General features: G+C 41.4%; 2 protein-coding genes across 7 annotated transcripts in view; both read right to left on the bottom strand.

Annotated features, from left to right (window-relative positions):
• bicd1a (bicaudal D homolog 1a) overlaps nt 1-7,305 on the bottom strand; it is an 81,733-nt gene extending 74,428 nt beyond the window's left edge. For 2 of the 4 annotated variants that reach the window (XM_052474776.1, XM_035798249.2), the window contains exon 1: nt 6,633-7,302. In XM_052474776.1, coding sequence (XP_052330736.1) covers nt 6,633-6,848 — 216 coding nt within the window. In that variant the 5' untranslated portion in view covers nt 6,849-7,302. Of the gene's footprint in view, nt 1-6,632 lie in introns of all 4 variants that reach the window. The other 2 variants (XM_035798247.2, XM_035798246.2) reach the window with 2 other exon arrangements.
• A 12,202-nt stretch (nt 7,306-19,507) lies between these two features.
• Nucleotides 19,508-21,628, bottom strand: LOC118400742 (aristaless-related homeobox protein-like). 3 transcript variants are annotated; one of them, XM_052474784.1, is made up of 5 exons: nt 21,148-21,628; nt 20,847-20,906; nt 20,298-20,446; nt 19,844-19,954; nt 19,508-19,721 (listed from the first exon to the last, which is right to left on the bottom strand). In XM_052474784.1, the coding sequence occupies exons 1-5, from the start codon at nt 21,452-21,454 to the stop codon at nt 19,527-19,529; spliced, it is 822 nt and encodes a 273-aa protein (XP_052330744.1). In that variant the 5' UTR covers nt 21,455-21,628; the 3' UTR covers nt 19,508-19,526. The 3 variants fall into 3 exon arrangements, with proteins under 3 accessions (XP_052330744.1, XP_035653639.1, XP_035653638.1); XM_035797746.2 differs by having other exon boundaries at nt 19,844-19,942; nt 20,646-20,906; XM_035797745.2 differs by having other exon boundaries at nt 20,646-20,906; nt 21,148-21,626.
• Between the last annotated feature and the right edge of the window lie 1,151 nt (nt 21,629-22,779).

The raw sequence follows: 22,779 nt of genomic DNA on the forward strand, positions 1-22,779 counted from the left end.
AATTCAATATTAGTTAAATCTGAATAACAAGCATGAATTAGAAAATCAACAGGAGGCCCAAATAATACTTCTGCAATTGGAGTGTTAGTCAAAGCAAAACACTGTTCATGCCATCCTTTGATGTCCAACTAGTAAAGCAGAACACATACTGTACAACTGGATGGTTCCAACCTTGAATATGTGGACATCTATAAGTACCTAGGTGTCTGGCTAGACTGCAAACTCTCCTTCCAGACTCACATCAAACATCTCCAATCAAAAATCAAATCCAGAGTCGGCTTTCTATTCCGCAACAAAGCCTCCTTCACTCACGCTGCCAAGCTTACCCTAGTAAAACTGACTATCCTACCGATCCTCGACTTCGGCGATGTCATCTACAAAATGGCTTCCAACACTCTACTCAGCAAACTGGATGCAGTCTATCACAGTGCCATCCGTTTTGTCACTAAAGCACCTTATACCACCCACCACTGCGACTTGTATGCTCTAGTCGGCTGGCCCTCACTACATATTCGTCGCCAGACCCACTGGCTCAGGTCATTTACAAGTCCATGCTAGGTAAAGCTCCGCCTTATCTCAGTTCACTGGTCACGATGGCAACACCCATCCGTAGCACGCGCTCCAGCAGGTGTATCTCACTGATCATCCCTAAAGCCAACACCTCATTTGGCCGCCTTTCGTTCCAGTACTCTGCTGCCTGTGACTGGAACGAATTGCAAAAATCGCTGAAGTTGGAGACTTTTATCTCCCTCACCAACTTCAAACATCAGCTATCCGAGCAGCTAACCGATCGCTGCAGCTGTACATAGTCTATAGGTAAATAGCTCACCCTTTTTCACCTGCCTCATTCCCATACTGTTTTTATACTGTTTTTATTTATTTACTTTTCTGCTCTTTTGCACACCAATATCACCAATATCTCTACCTGTACATGCCCATCTGATCATTTATCACTCCAGTGTTAATCTGCAAAATTGTATTATTCGCCTACCTCCTCATGCCTTTTGCACACATTGTATATAGATTGCCCATTTTTTTACTGTGTTATTGACTTGCTAATTGTTTACTCCATGTGTAACTCTGTTGTCTGTTCACACTGCTATGCTTTATCTTGGCCAGGTCGCAGTTGCAAATGAGAACTTGTTCTCAACTAGCCTACCTGGTTAAATAAAGGTGAAATAAAAAAATAAAAAACCAAAAATGCACACGAATGTAACCATGATGCATGTACAATTTATAGTGCTGAGCGATTTAATGCTTTTTGACGTCGGTTCGGTTTCGGTTCAATCATTTTTTTAATCGTTAAATGCACTCTCCATTATGTGGGTTGAATGCTGTAACAACACTGAATAAAACAATGAATAAAAGTTCCACGATGGTAGTGACTGCCCATTACTGCTTATCACTTATTAACCATCATTCATTCACATTACCTTCATAAAATATTTCAGTTGTTGTGTATATTACATTTATTTGATTTGATGACTTTACCATGTCGGTAACAATTTACTTGACACCCAGCGTCATAACACGTTATAACCATGTCATAATATGTCATAGCAGTTGACATAACTTGTCACAACCTGTTATTATATGGTCATGACACTGTCATGACTAGGGCTGTGGTGGTCAACGAAATTCCGGCAGTCTGTGATTGTCAAGCAAATAACTGTCGGTCTCACAGCAATCAACCGTTAATTAAAATAAACACATTTAGCATCTCCTGGCTTCCACACACATCATCACTGATGCTGACCTTTAGTTGTTCTCCAAATGTTGGTCTATATGTTTCGATTTTTAATACATTGTAAGGCTGCATGATGCAACTCCTAATGATGATTTGAAAAACGTCGCTTGAAAGGCATGAGCTCTGCTCTGTTTTTTTTTGCGCATGCTTTACACACTACATCAGTCACTCATTCACAATTTGACAAGCACGTGATAATATCTAGAATTTCACAGCGGCATCCCCTTTGCGTGGCAGTAATGCGCCCTAAAGAAAATCCATGCCTTTTGGCCATTGTGCCCTTCTCCCTGAGTGATGTGCGCTGCATCGGGTCTTTCTCACAGGCTACAAGTGAACACAGACAGATCGGGGACGCGCTTATTCAATTCCGAGGTGCATATTGAAGATATTGGAAGAACTGTCCACATTTACGTTACCTCGGCCAACTAGATGAGCAGGCCTAAGGAACAGTAAAAGCACTAGTCTATGTCAATCTACTACCCCCATAGTACAAAAGTTGACATATTATTCTATTTTGTGCGAGAAATAAATATTCCAAACATAGTCTGGGACAGTTGTGGGATGCGATAGATCCTAAAATAATACAACTATTAGCATAATTTTTTTTTTTTTTACACAATGACACAACAGATCAGAACGTTTAGCTTAAAATGTTGATAAACTATTGGTCTATTTCTTCACATAAGCGCAGCAATGCGCACATGGGCAGTAGGCTATAAGTGCAAATGTTCCATTAATGGAAAACACCATTATCAAAAGTGACTGCAAATGCAATTATGCATGTAATGCTTTTATTATAAAGATGCATTTTTTATGGTGAAATTCACACGCTGGTTATGTATGCCAGTTAGGCTCTACATCCCTTGTAAAGCAGATTATTGTGCTTAAGTTATTTGGCCAATTTAGTTGTGATACAAACCTTATTAAAACAAATAGGCCTATGGGCTAGGCTACATGAGGTGTGCGACTATGATTTGAAAAAGACGCAAAAAAAGGCATTGTTTCTTATGCTGGACATCATTCACAAGTGATAATAAATCATTAATAAGTGACAGGCTAATATTGTCACCCATCAGACTATTCTTGATTTAATCTTATCTTTACATAAATAATATACACAACCGTTCAAAAGTTTAAGGTCACTTAGAAATCTCACTTAGAAAACATTTTTTGGTCCATTAAAATAACATCAAATTGATCAGAAATACAGTGTAAACATTGTCAATGTTGTAAACGACTTTTGTCGCTGGAAACAGCTGATTTTTTAAAATGGAATATCTACATAGGCCTACAGAGGCCCATTATTAGCAACTATCACTCCTATGTTCCAATGACACGTTGTGTTAACTAATCCAAGTTTATCCAAACCCTTTTGCAGTTATGTTAGCACAGCTGAAAACTGTTATGATTATGATGGTAATAATGCTTCATGACAGTGTCATAAAGCGTATTTTCTACAAGTTATTTTAAATATGATGAAAAAAACATGACTGGAAATAATTCAATACAACCACAACAAAGGATTTAAGAAACAAACTTTCAATAGAAAGGAAACTACTTGGCAGGGAAAAACTAACTTGAATAAATCTGGGGTTTGACACTTATGTAGGTGTCATAACGAGCCATACAAGAACGCAATATATGTCACAACAGGGATAAATATATGGGTCATGACAGTGTTAGGACCATATTATGACAGGTTATGACAAGTTATGTCAGCTGTTATGACATATGACATGGTTATGCCCGTGTCATAAAGTGTTATGACACTGGATGCCAAGTAAAGTGTTACAATTTTTTCATTCAAAGTCATTCTCTAATCTCTATAGAACTGCTGCCTATGCTGTCTGACAAAATCCATATTTTGTAGTTCTTCAAAGTAAATAAGGCATACTTTTATGACTGATGAATAAATAACAACTATCAATCACTCAGATCATGTATTTTCAGGTAGAGATACCTTGTGAAGCAACATCGGCTCTCTATATCACACCACGATCGCAAATTCTTCTGTATCTTCCGTAGCAGGTGTAAAAGAAACACAGACCGGGCAAGTAGATGCACAATGGATTATGGTCAATGTAGTTAATTACCACGTTTTATGCACTAAACTATGTAGAATATTGGCCTGTTGGAAACTACAACTCCCTACTACATCGCACAGTTCAGGCTAGATCTGATTTATCTCTAAAGAAACTGCAATGTGCGCATTGAGCTCTTTGTTTAGTGTTGCAGTGATTTCACACGCTATAGTAGCTGACGTGTAAAGTGTTGAGTCATCTGTATACGTAGACACACAGGCTTTACTCAGAGCCAGTGGCAGGTCATTAGTAAAGATTGAAAAAAAAGTAAAGGGGCCAAGACAGATGCCCAGGGGAATGCCTGATTCTACCTGGATTATGTTGGAGGCAACCATTAAAGAACACCCTCTGTTAGACAGGTAAGTCTCGATCCACGATATAGCCATAACATATACGTATTTCCAGCAGCATACTATGATCGATAATGTCAAAAGCCGCACTGAAGTGTAACAAAACAGCTTAAACAATATTTGTATTATCAATTTCTCTCAGCCATTCATCAGTCATTTGTGAAAGTCGTGTTAATTTATTTACTGTAAAATAGCATTGTATCTGGTCAAACACAATTTTTTCCAAAAGTTTACTAACATTTGGTAACAGGTTGGTTGGTCAGCTATTTGAGCCAGTAAAGGGTGCTTTTCTATTCATGGGTAGCTGTCACGGCAGATTTCCTCCTCTTCGTCTGAATAGGAGTAAGGATCGGACCAAGATGCGGCGTGGTAAGTGTTCGTCATTTTAATGGAAAAACTGAACACTACAAAACAACAAAGTGACAACCGTGACGCTAATGAAACACTGTGCTAACAAGCAACATAACATAGACAATCACCCACAACGACAAAACAGGCTAACGAAATATGGTTCCCAATCAGAGACAATGACTAACACCTGCCTCTGATTGAGAACCATATCAGGTCAAACACAGAAACAGACAAACTAGACATACAACATAGAATGCCCACTCAGATCACACCCTGACCAAACAAAACATATAAACATACAAAGCAAACTATGGTCAGGGCGTGACAGTAGCGGAATGAACTTTGCTCCCCTCCAGGCCTGAGGCCAAACATTTCTTAAACACTTAGATTAAAGAGATGGCAAATAGAAGTGCCAATATCGTCCTCTATCATTTTCGATCCAAGTTGTCAGACCCAGGTGGCTTGTCATTGTTACTAGACAACAATACTTTTTAAAAAAATTTTTTGTTGCTGGCATGTTATGCCTAAATTTTCTAATCTTGTAGCTGGCAATATCAGTGGGTTTTGAATGGTGGAGCTGAGTTTGCCTTTTTGCCCAAAATGTAATTTAAGGTGCTCCAAAGCTTTTTACTATCATTCTTTATATACTTTATCTTTGTTTCATAGTACTGGCTCTGGGGAATAAAAATAATTATGTCATACATTAAACCAATGTGTGAAATTCCACAATTATATAAAATTAGGAACCTCTAAAACTAGATTGTCAATGTGTAAAATATAAACTTTCTTAGCCCAGTGCTAAGCTTAATGAATATTCAAATTAGGTTACAATGGAACTCTGTGATCGGCTGTCTCTGAAAAGCTGATGCTAAGAACTCTCTTAGCCCAGGGCTAAGTGCAGAGTTAAACGGGTTATAGATTCAGGACAGTAAAATACATCTTGATAACTAAGACTAAGTCGTTGGTACCCATGCACTGTACTGTAAAATATGACACTGGTTTAAATCTGATATAGAACTGGGCTGCTTTGCAAAGGGAATTTAATCCATATCAAACTGCCATTATTTCCATTATCTCCCTTCCCACGTCAACCGTTCTAGACTCTCGTCTCTGCTCCCAATAGCACTATAGGTTCTCCACCTCCATAATGACCTTGAACTTTGAGCTCTGTCAGCATCTGCTCTTCCCTTTTGCTTTATGCATTTGACCGAATGCATAAACACATAGTCATACATTTTTCAAACCCTAGCAAGTGGGGGCAGACAAAAGCAATACCTATGGAGTTTATGATATTCTTTACAGTTACAATTACTTTAGAAATGAAACTTTAGAAAAAGAGCTGGCCCAGCAGTGTTGTGGAAGTGGATCCAGGGACCTATCCAGACACTTCACAGATTCTTCATGAAAATGCTTAACGTGACACTTGGATCAATAGGCAAGTGAGCCACCACACAAACCATAGTAGACAGCAGCTCTGAAGCTCCAATTACCAAAGCATTCCTTAAATTTACTCTTGTACATACCTCATCTCTTGAGCAGATCTTTACAGTCCCACCAAAACAGTCTGAATGACAACTGACCCCATGCACTCAAACAATTACTAAAAGGCTAACTTTACTGTGATGCATTGCATATTTGCTTTGTGAAGGGTAACATTTGCATTAGAAAGCAACTAGTTTAAACAATACCTGCAGTGTGTGTGTGTAGCCACCCACATTGAGAGGATGGGAGAATAGGGAAATCACCTCAGTCTCTGACACAGACAGCAGTTAACATAATTCATTGCTCCGTGACTGCACAGGACATATGTACTTCACCAAGAGATAAATAACAGAGCTCATGCAGAGTAAGATGCAAAAAGTGGACTACGACCCCCCCACACCTTTTCCATACAAATAATGTGTGGATCATGTCAAATAAATTTACAAAACATATGGCAATAAGCTCACCCAAACGTAAATATGCGTGTAGGGGCCCTGTCTTGCCATTTCATGTAACCTAATATGATCTAATAATAGGTTTGGTGATTGAGCTGTACATAATATAATTTATCTGGAAAAGATTGGGGAAAGGCATCCTCTAGCATACTGTATACTAGCCTACCTCTTGTAATTGTTCCAACTCCTGCTTCAGCGTCTCCTGCTCCGATTCCAAATCGGCATACTGCTGCTTCAAAGTCTGGTTCTCTTCCAACACAACAAGACCGCATTCTGCCGCCCTGATCTTCTCTCTGTTCGCATCCGCAAGTTCCTGGGTGAGCCGCTCGACCTCCGCCCGGTACTGATCCACAGTCTCCCCGCATCCTCCACCGGCAGCCATCGCCCTCTCTCCCTGTCTCCAGTTTCGCCGTCCTCGCGTTGGATAGCCTACACAGAGGCGGAGGCTGGAGGATGCTGAAACAAACGCCGCGGAACCCACCCCTGTTAAATCTGGGGAAACCAGGTGGAATAGGCTATTGCAGAACAGCACCAAAATAAATGCTCTTTCTATCAGTGAAAGATTATTGTTATTATTAGCCTACTTCAACAGTGTTCGTAGTCTAATGATAAATGCCATTAGAGTATCTCTTCTTCAATTCTTTAAGATATTTTTTGCTTATTCACTGGGTACAGGACGCCATCTCTCGATTATTATGAGGCAAAGTGGTCCACGAAATTGCTTCCATCCGTTCTCCCGTGACGTCATTACACGTCGGCGCATCTCCAATACTGTGTGATCGCAGCCCAATAGTGTACTACTGCGCCCCGCAATTTGTTCCTGCAACCCTCGAGCATCCCATTGTTTCCTTAATTGAACAGTCTAACTGTCGCCCCGTTTTCCACTAGTACAGCAGGCGGGAGGCTGGAGCGACATTGTGTCCTAAATAACTAAAAGCTAGTTAGTGACACTGTGTGCTAGCTTGCTAGTTAGTTAGCACACCGTGTCGCCCCGCCTCCTGCCTGCTGTGTACCTGAGAAAACCGTGCCGAAAAATTGTCAAAGACCACAGACACCCGAGTCATAGACTGTTCTCTCTACTACCGCATGGCAAGCGGTACCAGAGTGCCAAGTCTAGGACAAAAAGTATTCTCAAACGGTTTTTACCCCCAAGCCATAGCGCCATACGACGCCTGAACAGGTAATCATATGGCTACTTGGACTATTTGCCCCTCTTTTTATGCTGCTGTCTGGATGTGTATGTGATGAGGTATGTAGGGCTACAAGGACATGTTGGACAAATCTAAAGTGGCACCATTTTGGCCCCATATAGTGCATTAATTTTGACCAGAGCCATGGTTTCTCCTGTTGTCTCATACAGTATAACAATGCTGTTATTTCCACTACTGCATGACAGGGCCATGCACAGACTTTTTGGGGGGCATGTGCTCAAGCTAATAAAAAAAGGCACCCAAATAATATTTTTCCTGCAACTGCGGTCACATACTCCTTGAGCAATTATTACAAGAAGAGGGGAAAGCAAGCACAACCTGATGAGTATAGTATTTTGCGAAACTATTTTGAAGTGGAATAAATGCGGCACATATTAACAATGACTAACACAATTCCAGACATAATAGAAGATTGTAAGAAATACTGTAGGCTACCATTTTCCAACCCAATTCTTTGCCACTATCGGCTATCCCAGTGGTCTTCAAATTGTTTGACCCCCTATCCCCACTCCCCAAAAAGGAGTGGTATACAACTTGTGACCCCCGCACAAGCACAACCACATGTCAATCACTGCGCAAATGTAGCCTGCCATTTCATACACAGGGATCCGTTTTCTAAACTCAAGATAGACTACAGAAAAAAATTGTGTTTTACAACTGCATTTGTAGCTTAAAGTAATTAATGTTGGCAGCCAAGATCAACTAGGGATATATGCATATATATATTATGTCACTTCTCTGGAGTCATAGGTCTTATTGTAGCAGAGGTTGTAAGTAGTGGCGATTTTAGCATGTCAATCTTGGTGTTGCAAACAAAAAAAGTATAATTTGGATGCATGTCAGCAAAGACACTACACAACACAAATTGCACTAACAAACTGTTAGGGCCTACATAAAGCTGTCTTAACAGCAGTCCCAACACCTTACAAGGGTTGCACATTTTGGGGAATATTCAGAGGTGGAAACTTTTCGTGGGAAATTAATATTAATACCATTTAAGTGTAAATGTTTTTTTGCATTGACTATATTTACCATATGATAATATCATGTTTCTGGAGACAGAAACATAAACATAAACCTTTTACCTTATCATAAGTAGACATAATTGCAAATTATTAAATCCTTCCAATAGAAATGTTAAAAAACTATTTAGTTATGAACTTGAACTTTAATTAAATTAGTTGACTCTTCTCATGGGATGATTTCACTGAAAAACAAAACAAAGGGAATATTGAATGATCCCAAATGATCTATCTCAACTCCCAAAAACGTTTTCAACATACATCTGTAAAATGATAGTCTAGAAACTAAAGCTTTGATTGTCTTCCTCTCAGGCTTCCATGTCTTCTCCCTGGACCTCCTCAATGTCCCCCTCTTGAACATCAGACTTTGAGGCCTCATCTTCACAGTCACTTTCCAACCTAGTTGAGGATGGCTCGTTGTCAGGCTCGAAAAGCCTCAAATTTGCCCAGATGGCCACTAATTTTTTATCCCTTGTATTGGTCAGCCTGTTGCGTGCTTTGGTGTGTGTGTGTTCCAAAACAAGAACCAGTTGCGCTCTGAGGCAACTGATGTTGGTGGGATTTGGAGGATGACGAAGGCAACCGGGGAAAGAGCCTCAGATCCACAAAGTCCCTTCCACCAGGTGGCTGATGAGATATGTTGGCACGACTGCCATATTGCATCTCCACCCCAAAGCCCTTGCTTGGATTTGAACTTTTCCAGACTGCCAAGAAAGAACCTTACCCTCATCCAGGCCAAGGTGGCGAGACACGGTAGTGTAGACACCATAGGCCTTGTTGACCTCTGCACCAGAACAGGATGCTCTTGCCAGCGTACTTGGGGTCCAACATGTGCACTGCGGTGTGTATGTGCTTCAGGCAGAAGTCTTCAGAACTGCTGTTTCCTCTGCTTGGAGCAACAGTGAAGTGGGCAGGGCAGTACGGATTTATTTTCTTACATCTGCAAGCAGAGTCTGAACATCAGATAAGATGGCACTGTCTCCCTCAATCCGTGCAATGGCTACTTCTATAGGTTTCAGGAGTTTCTGGCTGCTTACCACTCTCTTCCAAAATACATCATCCTGGAGGATCCTCATGATGGGACTGTCCATATCAGCAGACTGTGATATGGCCATTTCTTGGAGAGACTCCTTCCCCTCCAGGAGACTGTCAAACACAATGACCACGATGACACCACCCCAACAGGTGTTGCTGGGGCAGCTTCAATGTGGTGCTCTTATTCTTCTCACTTTGCTTGGTGAGGTAGATTGCTTCTATAACTTGATTACCCTTCACATACCTAACCCTTTCCATTGCTCTCTTGTAGAGTGTATTCATTGTTTTCAGTGCCATGAAGTCCTTAAGGAGCAGATTCAATGCATGAGCAGCACAGCCAATGGGTGTGATGTGAGGGTAGGCTCTCCAATTTAGAACAAGCAGCCTTCGTGTTTGCAGCATTGTCTGTCACCAGTGAAAATACATTCTGTGGTCCTAGGTAATATTTAACATTTTTTTCACCTTTATTTAACCAGGTAGGCCAGTTGAGAACAGGTTCTCATTAACAACTGCGACCTGGCACTGCCTACAGGTCATCTGCAATGTAGAGACCGGTGTGTCTGTCCCTTGTATCTGTGCTCTTGTAGAATACTGGTTGAGGGGTGGAGATTATGTAGTTAATTATTCCTTGCCCACGAACATTCGACCACCCATCAGAGATAACTGCAATATAGTCTGCTTTCTCTATGATTTGCTTGACCTTCACTTTAACTCTGTTGAACTCTGCATCCAGCAAATTAGTAGATAAATCATGTCTGGTTGGAAGGGTGTATGCTGGGCAAAGAACATTCAGAAATCTCTTCCAATACACATTGCCTGTGAGCATCAGAGGTGAACCAGTTGAATACACAGCTCGAGCAAGACATTCATCAGCATTTCTCTCACTACGTTCCTCTATTGAGTCAAAAAAACTTTTGATTCAAGGAGGACCATGAGCTGTTGCTATCGATAAGGTGTCTGATTCATCATTTTCACCTCAAATAGAAGTAGAGGGACTTTAGTCAGAGGTTGCTTGTTGTGAGTGCTGAGGGAACTTTATGCACTTGGCCAGATGATTCTGCGTCTTTGTTGCATTTCTTCACATATGATTTGGCACAGTATTTGCAAATGTACACAGCTTCTCCTTCTACATTAGCTGCAGTGAAATGTCTCCACACATCAGATAGTGCCGGTGGCATTTTCCTGTAAATATTAGGGGGGAAAAAATACAATTTCATGTACAGATAAATAGTTAAGCAGTTAGATTAAACAACTCCTCTGTAAGATAAATGTTTTAAAATGAAACATGTATGGAAACAGGTGAATTAACACTCCTCAGTTAGCAGGCTCAAGCAAGCTAAAACCCACATGGTAGCAAAAACTAACTAGCAGAAATTGTTAACAAGTTAGAAATGATTTAAACACACTTTGCTGGAGGCTACTATTTACTAGTTAACAAAAGATAATGTATGTCGTATAAAATATATTCACCCTACCCAGTATTGTAATCAAAACTTACCCGAAAGCATGTAGTCCTTGGCTCAGACAGTTTAGTAGTGTGGGCTCAATAGCATCTCATTAGTGTGCAAGATCTTGAGAATCAGCTGTACATGTGATGGAAGAGTGCACTTACTGTATGTCCCTCACTCGTACCCAAAACTCCTTTAAAACATTCAGAGGCCTCACCCCAAACTTCCTCGATGCTTTTGTCATTGGGTTCATGACAAGAGATGCATAGCACCCCGAGAATTGGCCTAGGAGTCATATTTTTCTGTTTAATTTTTTTCTGGGTTTTATTTTTAAAATCTTGTTTAGTGTTCTGGGGCCGCATGTCTTGTTCTGTGCTTTATTTATAATGCGTCTGCCGCAAATACAACCCCCCCGGACATTCCTACTCCATAGAAAACAACCCTAAGGGCAATAAAATAGAGTGGGTGTGGGGTCACCCTCTTTGAAATGTTCAACCCCCCCCACCCAGTTCAACCAGGTCCCTACACAGTAGCCACCCAAAATAGGCCTATCTGAGATATGAAAATGATCAATCAAATCGCCAGCCTATTGTTCTGGCAAAGATGAGTCAGTAGTAGATTGCTAAACTGCATTTTGTATGGGCTGATAAATGAAGGCCTAGCTGGTTTTTCCCAGGTGAAACGAGGAAATTAAATAAGTTATTTCTGGTCACTAATTTATTTTTTTATTTTTATTTCACTTTTATTTAACCAGGTAGGCTAGTTGAGAACAAGTTCTCATTTGCAACTGCGACCTGGCCAAGATAAAGCATAGCAGTGTGAACAGACAACACATAGTTACACATGGAGTAAACAATTAACAAGTCAATAACACAGTAGAAAAAAAGGGGAGTCTATATACAATGTGTGCAAAAGGCATAAGGAGGTAGGGGAATAATTACAATATTGCAGATTAACACTGGAGTGATAAATGATCAGATGATCATGTACAGGTAGAGATATTGGTGTGCAAAAGAGCAGAAAAGTAAATAAATAAAAACTGTGGGGATGAGGTAGGTGAAAATGGGTGGGCTATTTACCAATAGATTATGTACAGCTGCAGGGATCGGTTAGCTGCTCAGATAGCTGATGTTTGAAGTTGGTGAGGGAGATAAAAGTCTCCAACTTCAGCGATTTTTGCAATTCGATCCAGTCACAGGCAGCAGAGCACTGGAACGAAAGGCGGCTGAATGAGGTGTTGGCTTTCGGGATGATCAGTGAGATACACCTGCTGGAGCGCGTGCTATGGATGGGTGTTGCCATCGTGACCAGTGAACTGAGATAAGGCGGGGCTTTACCTAGCATGGCCTTGTAGATGACCTGGAGCCAGTGGGTCTGGCGACGAATATGTAGCGAGGGCCAGCCGACTAGAGCATACAAGTCGCAGTGGTGGGTAGTATAAGGTGCTTTAGTGACAAAACGGATGGCACTGTGATAAACTGCATCCAGTTTGCTGAGTAGAGTGTTGGAAGCGATTTTGTAGATGACATCGCCGAAGTCGAGGATCGGTAGGATAGTCAGTTTTACTAGGGTAAGCTTGGCAGCGTGAGTGAAGGAGGCTTTGTTGCGGAATAGAAAGCCGACTCTTGATTTGATTTTCGATTGGAGATGTTTGATATGGGTCTGGAAGGAGAGTTTGCAGTCTAGCCAGACACCTAGGTACTTAAAGGTGTCCACATATTCAAGGTCGGAACCATCCAGTGTGGTGATGCTAGTCGGGCATGCGGGTGCAGGCAGCGATCGGTTGAAAAGCATGCATTTGGTTTTACTAGCGTTTAAGAGCAGTTGGAGGCCACGGAAGGAGTGTTGTATGGCATTGAAGCTCGTTTGGAGGTTAGATAGCACAGTGTCCAATGACGGGCCAAAAGTATATAGAATGGTGTCGTCTGCGTAGAGGTGGATCAGGGAATCGCCCGCAGCAAGACCAACATCATTGATATATACAGAGAAAAGAGTCGGCCCGAGAATTGAACCCTGTGGCACCCCCATAGAGACTGCCAGAGGACCGGACAGCATGCCCTCCGATTTGACACACTGAACTCTGTCTGCAAAGTAATTGGTGAACCAGGCAAGGCAGTCATCCGAAAAACCGAGGCTACTGAGTCTGCCGATAAGAATCTGGTGATTGACAGAGTCGAAAGCCTTGGCAAGGTCGATGAAGACGGCTGCACAGTACTGTCTTTTATCGATGGCGGTTATGATGTCGTTTAGTACCTTGAGTGTGGCTGAGGTGCACCCGTGACCGGCTCGGAAACCAGATTGCATAGCGGAGAAGGTACGGTGGGATTCGAGATGGTCAGTGACCTGTTTGTTGACTTGGCTTTCGAAGACCTTAGATAGGCAGGGCAGAATGGATATAGGTCTGTAACAGTTTGGGTCCAGGGTGTCTCCCCTTTTGAAGAGGGGGATGACTGCAGCAGCTTTCCAATCCTTGGGGATCTCAGACGATATGAAAGAGAGGTTGAACAGGCTTGTAATAGGGGTTGCAACAATGGCGGCGGATAGTTTCAGAAATAGAGGGTCCAGATTGTCAAGCCCAGCTGATTTATACGGGTCCAGGTTTTGCAGCTCTTTCAGAACATCTGTTATCTGGATTGGGTAAAGGCGAACCTGGAGAGGCTTGGGCGAGGAGCTGCGGGGGGGCCGGAGCTGTTGGCCGAGGTAGGAGTGGCCAGGCGGAAGGCATGGCCAGCCGTTGAGAAATGCTTGTTGAAGTTTTCGATAATCATGGATTTGTCGGTGGTGACCGTGTTCCCTAGCCTCAGTGCAGTGGGCAGCTGGGAGGAGGTGCTCTTGTTCTCCATGGACTTCACAGTGTCACAGAACTTTTTGGAGTTGGAGCTACAGGATGCAAACTTCTGCCTGAAGAAGCTGGCCTTAGCTTTCCTGACTGACTGCGTGTATTGGTTCCTGACTTCCCTGAACAGTTGCATATCGCGGGGACTGTTCGATGCTATTGCAGTCTGCCACAGGATGTTTTTGTGCTGGTCGAGGGCAGTCAGGTCTGGAGTGAACCAAGGGCTGTATCTGTTCTTAGTTCTGAATTTTTTGAACGGAGTGTGCTTATCTAAAATGGTGAGGAAGTTACTCTTAAAGAATGACCAGGCATCCTCAACTGACGGGATGAGGTCAATGTCCTTCCAGGATACCCGGGCCAGGTCGATTAGAAAGGCCTGCTCACAGAAGTGTTTTAGGGAACGTTTGACAGTGATGAGGGGTGGTCGTTTGACTGCGGCACCATAGCGGATACAGGCAATGAGGCAGTGGTCGCTGAGATCCTGGTTGAAGACAGCGGAGGTGTATTTGGAGGGCCAGTTGGTCAGGATGACGTCTATGAGGGTGCCCTTGCACGCCTGTCTTTTTGCGCCAATGCTACTTATTGGTCATTAGTCAACAATCAAGACAAGCAACCTTTTGGTTCTGAAGCATTGATGATAATTTAACGACAACCTGTGGGCAGTGGGTTCAGAACCGCAATGGAAAAAAAACATGTATACAAAAAAAACATTTGGGAGAAATTATACCACCACTGAAAAGAGGCACTTTGGAGACTGGAAAGGCAAAGTGGCATGTGGAAGGGCAAAGTTAACTGTGCTCTGCAAAGGTAGAGCCCTATCTGTGCACGTTCCTGCTGCATGAGCTATATTCGGGGGCATGTGTTATGACACCGAGAGCAGCACAGGCAGATAAGGCAGGGATGAAAAGTTGAGGTGACGACAAACACACACACACACACACACACACACACACACACACACACACACACACACACACACACACACACACACACACACACACACACACACACACACACACACACACACACACACACACACACGCACGCAGATGTCAAAACAAGTATCATCAGAACACTTGTTAGACATTCACTATATTGATAGCAGGTCAGATTCTGACTTATCTTGGTTCAACAGTTAATTGTCTGAGCGAGGGCAAAAAACGTATGTCACTCTCAAGGCTGTTATCATCTTACACTCTCTTACCTTCCATGTAGGAAAAAAGTTGACATGAATAACATGAAAAAACTGTCACTCTCTTAGCTTCCATGAAGAGTTGCGAATAGATCCTATATGCAACTCTACATGGAAGCTAAGGGAGTGAGAGTTTTTCAGGGTATTTACAGTACTTTCGGAAAGTATTCAGACCCCTTGACTTATTCTAAAATTGATTAAATATTTTTTTCCCTTATCAATCTACATACGATACCTCATAATGACAAAGCAAAAACAGGACTTTAGAAAAGTTAGCTAATTTCTAAAATAAAAAAAAAACAGTATTCAGACCCTTTACTCAGTACTTTGTTGAAGAACATTACAGCATTGAGATTACAGCATTGAGTCTTCTTGGAGATCTGTCAGAGTGACCATCGGGATCTTGGTCACCTCCCTGACCAAGGCCCTTCTCCCCCGATTGCTCAGTTTGAACGGGCGGCCAGCTCTAGGAAGAGTCTTGGTGGTTCCAAACTACTTCCATTTATGAGTGATGGAGGCCACTGTGTTATTGGTGATCTTCAATGCTGCAGAAATGTTTTGGTACCCTTCCCCAGATATGTGCCTCGACACAATCCTGTCTCGGAGCTCTACGGACAATTCCTTCAACCTCATGGCTTGGTTTTTGCTCTGACATGCACTGTCAACTATGGAACCTTATATAGACAGGTGTGTCCCTTTCCAAATCATGTCCAATCAATTGATTTTACCACAGGTGGACTCCAATCAAGTTGTAGAAACATCTCAAGCATGATCAATGGAAACAGGATGCGCCTGAGCTCAATGTCTAGTCTCATAGCAAAGGGTCTGAATACTTATATAAATAAGTTATTTCAGTTTTTTAATTTGCAAACATTTCTCAAAACCTGTTTTCACTTTGTCATTATTGGATATTGTGTGTAGATTGCTGAGGATTTTTTTTGTATTTAATCCATTTTAGAATATGTCTATAACGTAACAATGTGGATATATATATACAGGACCAGTCAAAAGTTTGGACATACCTACTCATTCAAGGGGTTTTCTTTATTTGGACTATTTTCTACATTGTAGAATAACAGTGAAAACCTCAAAACTATACAATGACACATATGTAATCATGTAGTAACCAAAAAAGTGTTAAACAAATCACAATATATTTTCGATTATTCAAAGCAGCCAAACTTTGTCTTGATGACAGTTTTGCACATATGTATAAAATATAAAAATAAAGAAATTCTCTTCAATGAGTAGGTGTGTCCATACTTTTGACTGGTACTGCATATTCTCAGTTATGAAAAGTGTCTTGATACATTCTTGAGAATAATAAATAAGAAAATAAAGAAAACGTGAGTGTTCTTCATTTGTTACTTTTTTCACTTTCTACATTCACCTCTACTTGACTAATTGGTGCATTAGCATTGTGCTATATTATTAGGTGTTAGGTAAGTGCTAAATAAGATTCATGTTTTCCCTTCATATATTTTATGGTCATTTAGCAGACAAGTTTACTCCAAAGTGCGTTATACATTGAACTCATTTAGTTTGAGGCCCTTTCAGAAACCAAAACAGTCAATTATGAGGTTGCAAGCCATATGCTCCAACCATCTGCACCATTAGAACCATATATAGTAAAACACAACCGCACATGTGGACACTGCATTTAAAATCATCGAGAATGACATAACAAAACGTTTATATTGTGTCTGCATTTTGTAAGTATGGGTCAAAAATACACTGAACAAAAATAAAAAAGCAACATGCAACAATTGCAAAGATTTTACTGAGTTACAGTTCATATAAGGAAATCAGGCAATTGAAATAAATTGAGTAGGCCATAATCTATGGATTTCACATGACTGAGTATACAGATATGCATCTGTTGGTAGGAGCGTAGATCAGAAAACCAGTCAATGTCTCACGTGTATCATGCAGCTCGACACATCTCCTTCCCATTGAGTTGATCAGGCTGTTGATTGTGGCCTGTGGAATGTTGCCCCATTCCTCTTCAATTGCTGTGCGAAGTTGCTGCATATTGGCAGGAACTGGAACATCCTGTTGTACACATCGATCCAGAGCATTCCAAACATGCTCAATAGGTGACATGTCTGGTGAGTAGGCAGGCTATGGAAGAACTGGGACTTTTTCAGCCTCCAGGAATTGTGTCGAGATCCTTGCGACATGGGGCCATGCAGAATCATGCTGAAACATGAGGTGATAGAAGCAGATGAAGGGCATGCCAATGGGCCTCAAGATCTTGTCACGGTATCTCTGTGCATTCAAATGGCCATCGATAAAATGCAATTGTGTTCGTTGTCTGTAGCTTATGCCTGCCCATATCATAACCCCACCACCACCATGGGGCACTCTGTTCACAACATTGACATCAGCAAACCGCTCACCAACACAATGCCATACACGCAGTCTGCCATCTGCCCAGTACAGTTGAAACCGGGATTCTTCCATGAAGAGCACACTTCTCTAGTGTGTCAGTGGCCATTGTGTCAGTTATGACGCTGAACTGCAGTCAGGTCAAGAGTTTTAGTGGACATTCCTGTAGGCAGCATGCCAATTGCACGTTCCCTCAAAACTTGAGAAATCTGTGGCATTGTGTTGTGAGAAAACTGCACATTTTAATGTGGCCTTTTATTGTCTCCAGCACTAGGTGTACCTGTGTAATGATCATGCTGTTTAATCATCGTCTTGATATGCCACACCTGTCAGGTGGATGGATTATCTTGGCAAAGGAGAAATGCTCACTAACAGGGATGTAAACAGATTTGTGCACACAATTTGAGAGAAATACACTTTTTGTGTGTCTGGAAAATTTCCGGGATCTTTTATTTCAGCTCATGAAACATGAGCCCAACACTTTAAATGTTGCGTTCATGTTTATGTTCAGTGTAGTTGAAATTCTTGAAAATGTAGTTCTCCGAATTCCACAGCTGACCTGTCAATAACCCTAGCTCAATTTAAGATAAGGAGAGCCATATTTCAATAAAACAATAAACCCGTAGACAAAAGGCGGGGGAAGTGCTCTTACCAGCTTCATGTGGGGAAAAGTACATGTACTTATACCTGTACATCAAAGAAGTCCTACTATTTTACAGGGACTATTTTATTGTCACGTTGGTATGAATGATTCGGGCTATATGCGCAAGAATTCGTAACAGTTTATTATTTATTTTACCCAAATTACGGCGTATCATGTAAAGGCACGGGGACAAAGACTAAGCAAACACGTACACAAAACACAGGGTTGAAACCCAAAACAAAAGAGCGAGGAGTACATCGAATATATACACTCCCGCACAACACACAAGACGAGAACCGTAATAATCTGCGCAATCCACAAGGGCACAAAAGCCCAAAACACACAGCACAGGTACTCACACGCACCAACGGACATTGTAACAATAATGGACAGCACCATGGTGAACAAAGGGCACATATATACAAACACAATCAGTGGGAATAGGGGCCAGGTGTGCGCAATGAAAGTTCTAGAGGGATCCTTGACACTTATAGTCCTCGTGTTGAATCAAGGAGATGTTGGCCTACCCTCAAAAAGTTATTGCACAGGCTTGATGACGAGTTTGGAGGGTACTAGAAGTTGGAATGTGACGAAGTAAGCAAATTGGAGGGTCTACAGGAACGGTTCTTAATTAACATCAATTTACACAATATTTTCAGAACCACAGCCACATGAGAAATACAAACACAGTACAAATGTAGTCAATATGAATTAGATGTATTACTGAATTTATTTATGTATGTATATTTGTGTATTGACAATATCATTATAGAATTCCAGTCAACATATATGTATGAGTGGAGAGTGACCGATAAAAAAACACTAACATCTCATTCACTTTACTGAGCCATATTGTTGTATCTATGGATAAAAGCGTCTGCTAAATGGCATATATTATTATTATATTATTATATTATATATTACAATACTTAATGATCAATTAATTCATCATTTTCAATAGCTTCTGAGATAGTAGCACCATGACTCCATCATTATAGACACAGATGACAAAATACACCCCATTTACAAAGCTTTTAAGATGAATTTATTTTGTGTTCATTATGTGTCAAATAAGAGTGACTCTTGGGATAGAGTATAAATGTCGGGTCCAGAGGGAGCTCAGGGGATGATGATGCAGGTCTGACAACAGTCAATATGAATTAGATGTATTACTGAATTTATTTATGTATGTATATTTGTGTATTGACAATATCATTATAGAATTCCAGTCAACATATATGTATGAGTGGGTAGAAAAGGGAATTTATTTTGTGTTCATTATGTGTCAAATAAGAGTGACTCTTGGGATAGAGTATAAATGTCGGGTCCAGAGGGAGCTCAGGGGATGATGATGCAGGTCTGACAACATGGGTAGAAAAGGGAATGGAACCCCCCCGAAGTGGAGGTTTTGTAGTTGTTGGTACGGCCCATACCATGATGATGAGGCATTCAGTGGAAACAGAGAGATAGCCTCTTCAACCTGTTTTGTCATAAAAACAAATGAGATGATCATGTTATTACTGTCTCAAGCATGACTCGTGTATTGTATCTGACAGGATATTTGGCCCTTGCTGGTTTGGTTACGTAAAACTATAAACCCACCTCATAAAGAAACCCAGCTTTGGATATAGGTGTCTGGTCTCCGGCCATCATTTCTAAGTCCATTAGCATCTCAGTCTTCCTCCATTTGGCTCTGCGGTTCTGGAACCAAATCTGAAGATATCAGCAAATGAGTTGGCATGACAGCAAAGGCATTTTTTGTGTTTTTCAATTGATAACAAAACATGTATGTAAGCAGCTGATAAGGACTGTTTCTGTTTTCACCTGATAGCAAGCATGGAGAACAGTGATAACTCAAGATAAAAAATATATATATATAGCTATGGAGCTCAAGTGGTGGGGTGATGAATAAAGTGAAGTGTTTGATTCTCACTCAGATGTATATTGTAATATTTAATTGGAAATACTTGAACATTCAATCAATTTAAAATGTGCTCATATAAAAGCTCCTAGATATATTTCATGAGCATGTCACAGGTGTTTGGTGCTAGCGTACCTGTACTCTTCCCTCAGTGAGCTGCAGACGAGAGGCCAGCTTATCCCTTATGTGGACATCAGGATAGTGGGTCTCCAGGAACACCTTCTCCAGCTCCTCCACCTGACTTGGAGGGAAGCTGATCCTGGTCTGCCTTCTCCTCCTCTGCACTGTGCACACCAGACACAAGCAAAAGTGTCTTTATTATCATCATCATGACTTTCATCAGCATTATCATCATCTGTCTTCGATAATCATCATGATTATCATGAAAAGCTGCCTTTTTTTTGTGATGTCGTTCATCCTCAGATATAATTCCTCTTGCTTGATTACAGCAATATTGACTGTGTGACTTGTGGTAAATCTCACCATGAGGGTGGCAGCTGTTCCTCTCCCACTGGACTCTTCCTTGGTCCTGGCCCTCCTCTCGCCCTGCTCTCTCCTGAAGACCACTATCCTTACTGTGGATGCTGAAGTCCCCACTGTAGTCTAGGGAGATGCGGTCAATGTGACACTCTCTAGGGGGTAGTTTTGTGACTCTTGTGTTTTGGTCAGATGAAGTGTGGTCACCTTTCCAGTCAGTGACGATGTGCCCATGCTGTGGCAGCACCCTGTTATGACCAGTTCCTTCTGTGGACAGAAAAAAAGCCACAATATTGATTATCTTTGTCCTTAAAATATCTCCAAGAACTATTAGCCGAACTCAGATGATACACATAATGCAACTGTACACACATTACACTTTCGCGGAGTTGAGACAGCGTTAGCCATTTGCCATCCAATCCCTTTGCCTCATTGGAATGTGTACTCCATAAAAGGGGCCCACCCATCATAGTAACGTAAGTCAAAGTCAATTTAACACACACATTACCTGTATATACCTGCTGGTTTGGGTTTTCTTCATTTTGTCTGTTAACAGACCATCCACCTAGCCCCTCTCGCCTCTCTTCTCCCACTCTGGTTGGTTTTCTCAGGATCTCCTCAGTTGGTGTCCTCAGGATCTCCTTGATTGGTTTCCTCAGGATCTCCTCGATGGAGTGGGACAGTTTTTTGGGAGGGCTTGGGGCCTCCTCACTCGCGGTACTGTCCACCCACCTATCCAAAGTGAGTTGTCTATGTGAGCTGTCCTCTCTGCACCGTTTCTTTGGTCCTTGCACCGTCACTTGCATAGTAGTCATGCTTCCCTTTTTTAAACCCTTTGCACTTACAGGCTCCTGTTGTATGTTCGTGCCCTATTTCTCTCTTCAAAGCACCCAACTCCCTCCTTCACTCTTTCCTTCTTTCTGTCAGGTAAAGGGAGTAAGCTAAGTTGTCCTCCTCCTTTGTTCCTCGTCAAACAGATTGTGTTTGGCCAGTATCATATGATCATTAAGAGGAGGAGTAAAGTTTACTGTGTAATGATGCCTTTCTTGGTAATCCACGAACACTAATCAGTGTCCATGTTTCACTGAGCTGAGATATCCCAGCTACAATTTACCTTGTGACACCTTTTATATTTGACTACTTATTGTATGTTTTACTACCAGTGCAGTATGAACAGTTTTGAACGGACATACCAATCATTTGATACCGTTATCTACATGAGGATTTCAATCTGTATCTGAAGGTATATTTGATGATTAATGGTTGCATATTTATAATAAATGCAATCAATGTAATGTTTTGAAACTTGAGTAAAGAACATCTTGTGTTAGTACATATCATGTTGCAAGTATCACTGCTCCTCCTTGTCTACAGGTTTATTGTCTACATATCTTTATCTTTACTACTCTGGCCTCCACATGAACTCTCATACACAAACTTGCCCCACCTTTCAGGGACATTAGCAGATGCTGTTCGTGAGGGACTCCTTTTGTTAGTACAGAACACACTGGAGGTTTGAGTTTGTCTTTCTCTAGTGGTGGACAAAGGTACGGCAGACAAATTATATTTCTATTCTTCTGGAGGAAACTTTGGATTGGGTGCAGTGGATTCACAGTCCACATCAACATAATAATTCAGTTTGTGAAATATCAGAGAGTAACACAAAGCAATGACAAACACCTGAATGACCTTTTTGTCCCCAGATTTCCTTTGCAACAGTTTGCTATTTCATACAGTAACAGAGGACCTTTTGTGTTTTCATACTTTAGGTCATACATAATACTGAAAGCATCTGAGATTATACTTTACCACACTAGAGCAGTGAGCAGGAGGAAGAAAGGCATGCCCACACTTTTTTGGATGACACATTTTGTGTGTGTGTGTGTGTGTGTCAACTGTGCATAAGGAATTTCACAGAATGTGCATCTTATTTGAGTGACCCGAATTGGCTTGTGTGAGTGAGATGTGTCAAATTAATTTAAAAGAATGTGTGTCTGTGATCATTAGCAAATTAATGTGCGTATCCTGTGTGTCTGATGCTATTTCACACCTACATAGTCACCAACATAATCTAGACGTGCTATGAAAAGTCACTTGACTCTTTATAGCAGGGCTATCTGGGACTGCCTCCTGGAAGAAT

Source organism: Oncorhynchus keta, chromosome 22 (genome assembly GCF_023373465.1).
Source record: "Oncorhynchus keta strain PuntledgeMale-10-30-2019 chromosome 22, Oket_V2, whole genome shotgun sequence".
Taxonomy (NCBI): domain Eukaryota; kingdom Metazoa; phylum Chordata; class Actinopteri; order Salmoniformes; family Salmonidae; genus Oncorhynchus; species Oncorhynchus keta.

What these genes read in the sequence shown, in the direction of transcription:
- LOC118400742 (XM_035797745.2), bottom strand. Translation starts at nt 21,454, where the DNA reads ATGACTACTATGCAAGTGACGGTGCAAGGACCAAAGAAACGGTGCAGA. An exon ending in AAACCAGCAGGTATATACAG is followed by an intron (nt 20,907 to 21,147) that starts GTAATGTGTGTG and finishes TTCTGTCCACAG; the next exon opens with AAGGAACTGGTCATAACAGG. An exon ending in TCACTGAGGGAAGAGTACAG is followed by an intron (nt 19,955 to 20,297) that starts GTACGCTAGCAC and finishes TGATATCTTCAG; the next exon opens with ATTTGGTTCCAGAACCGCAG.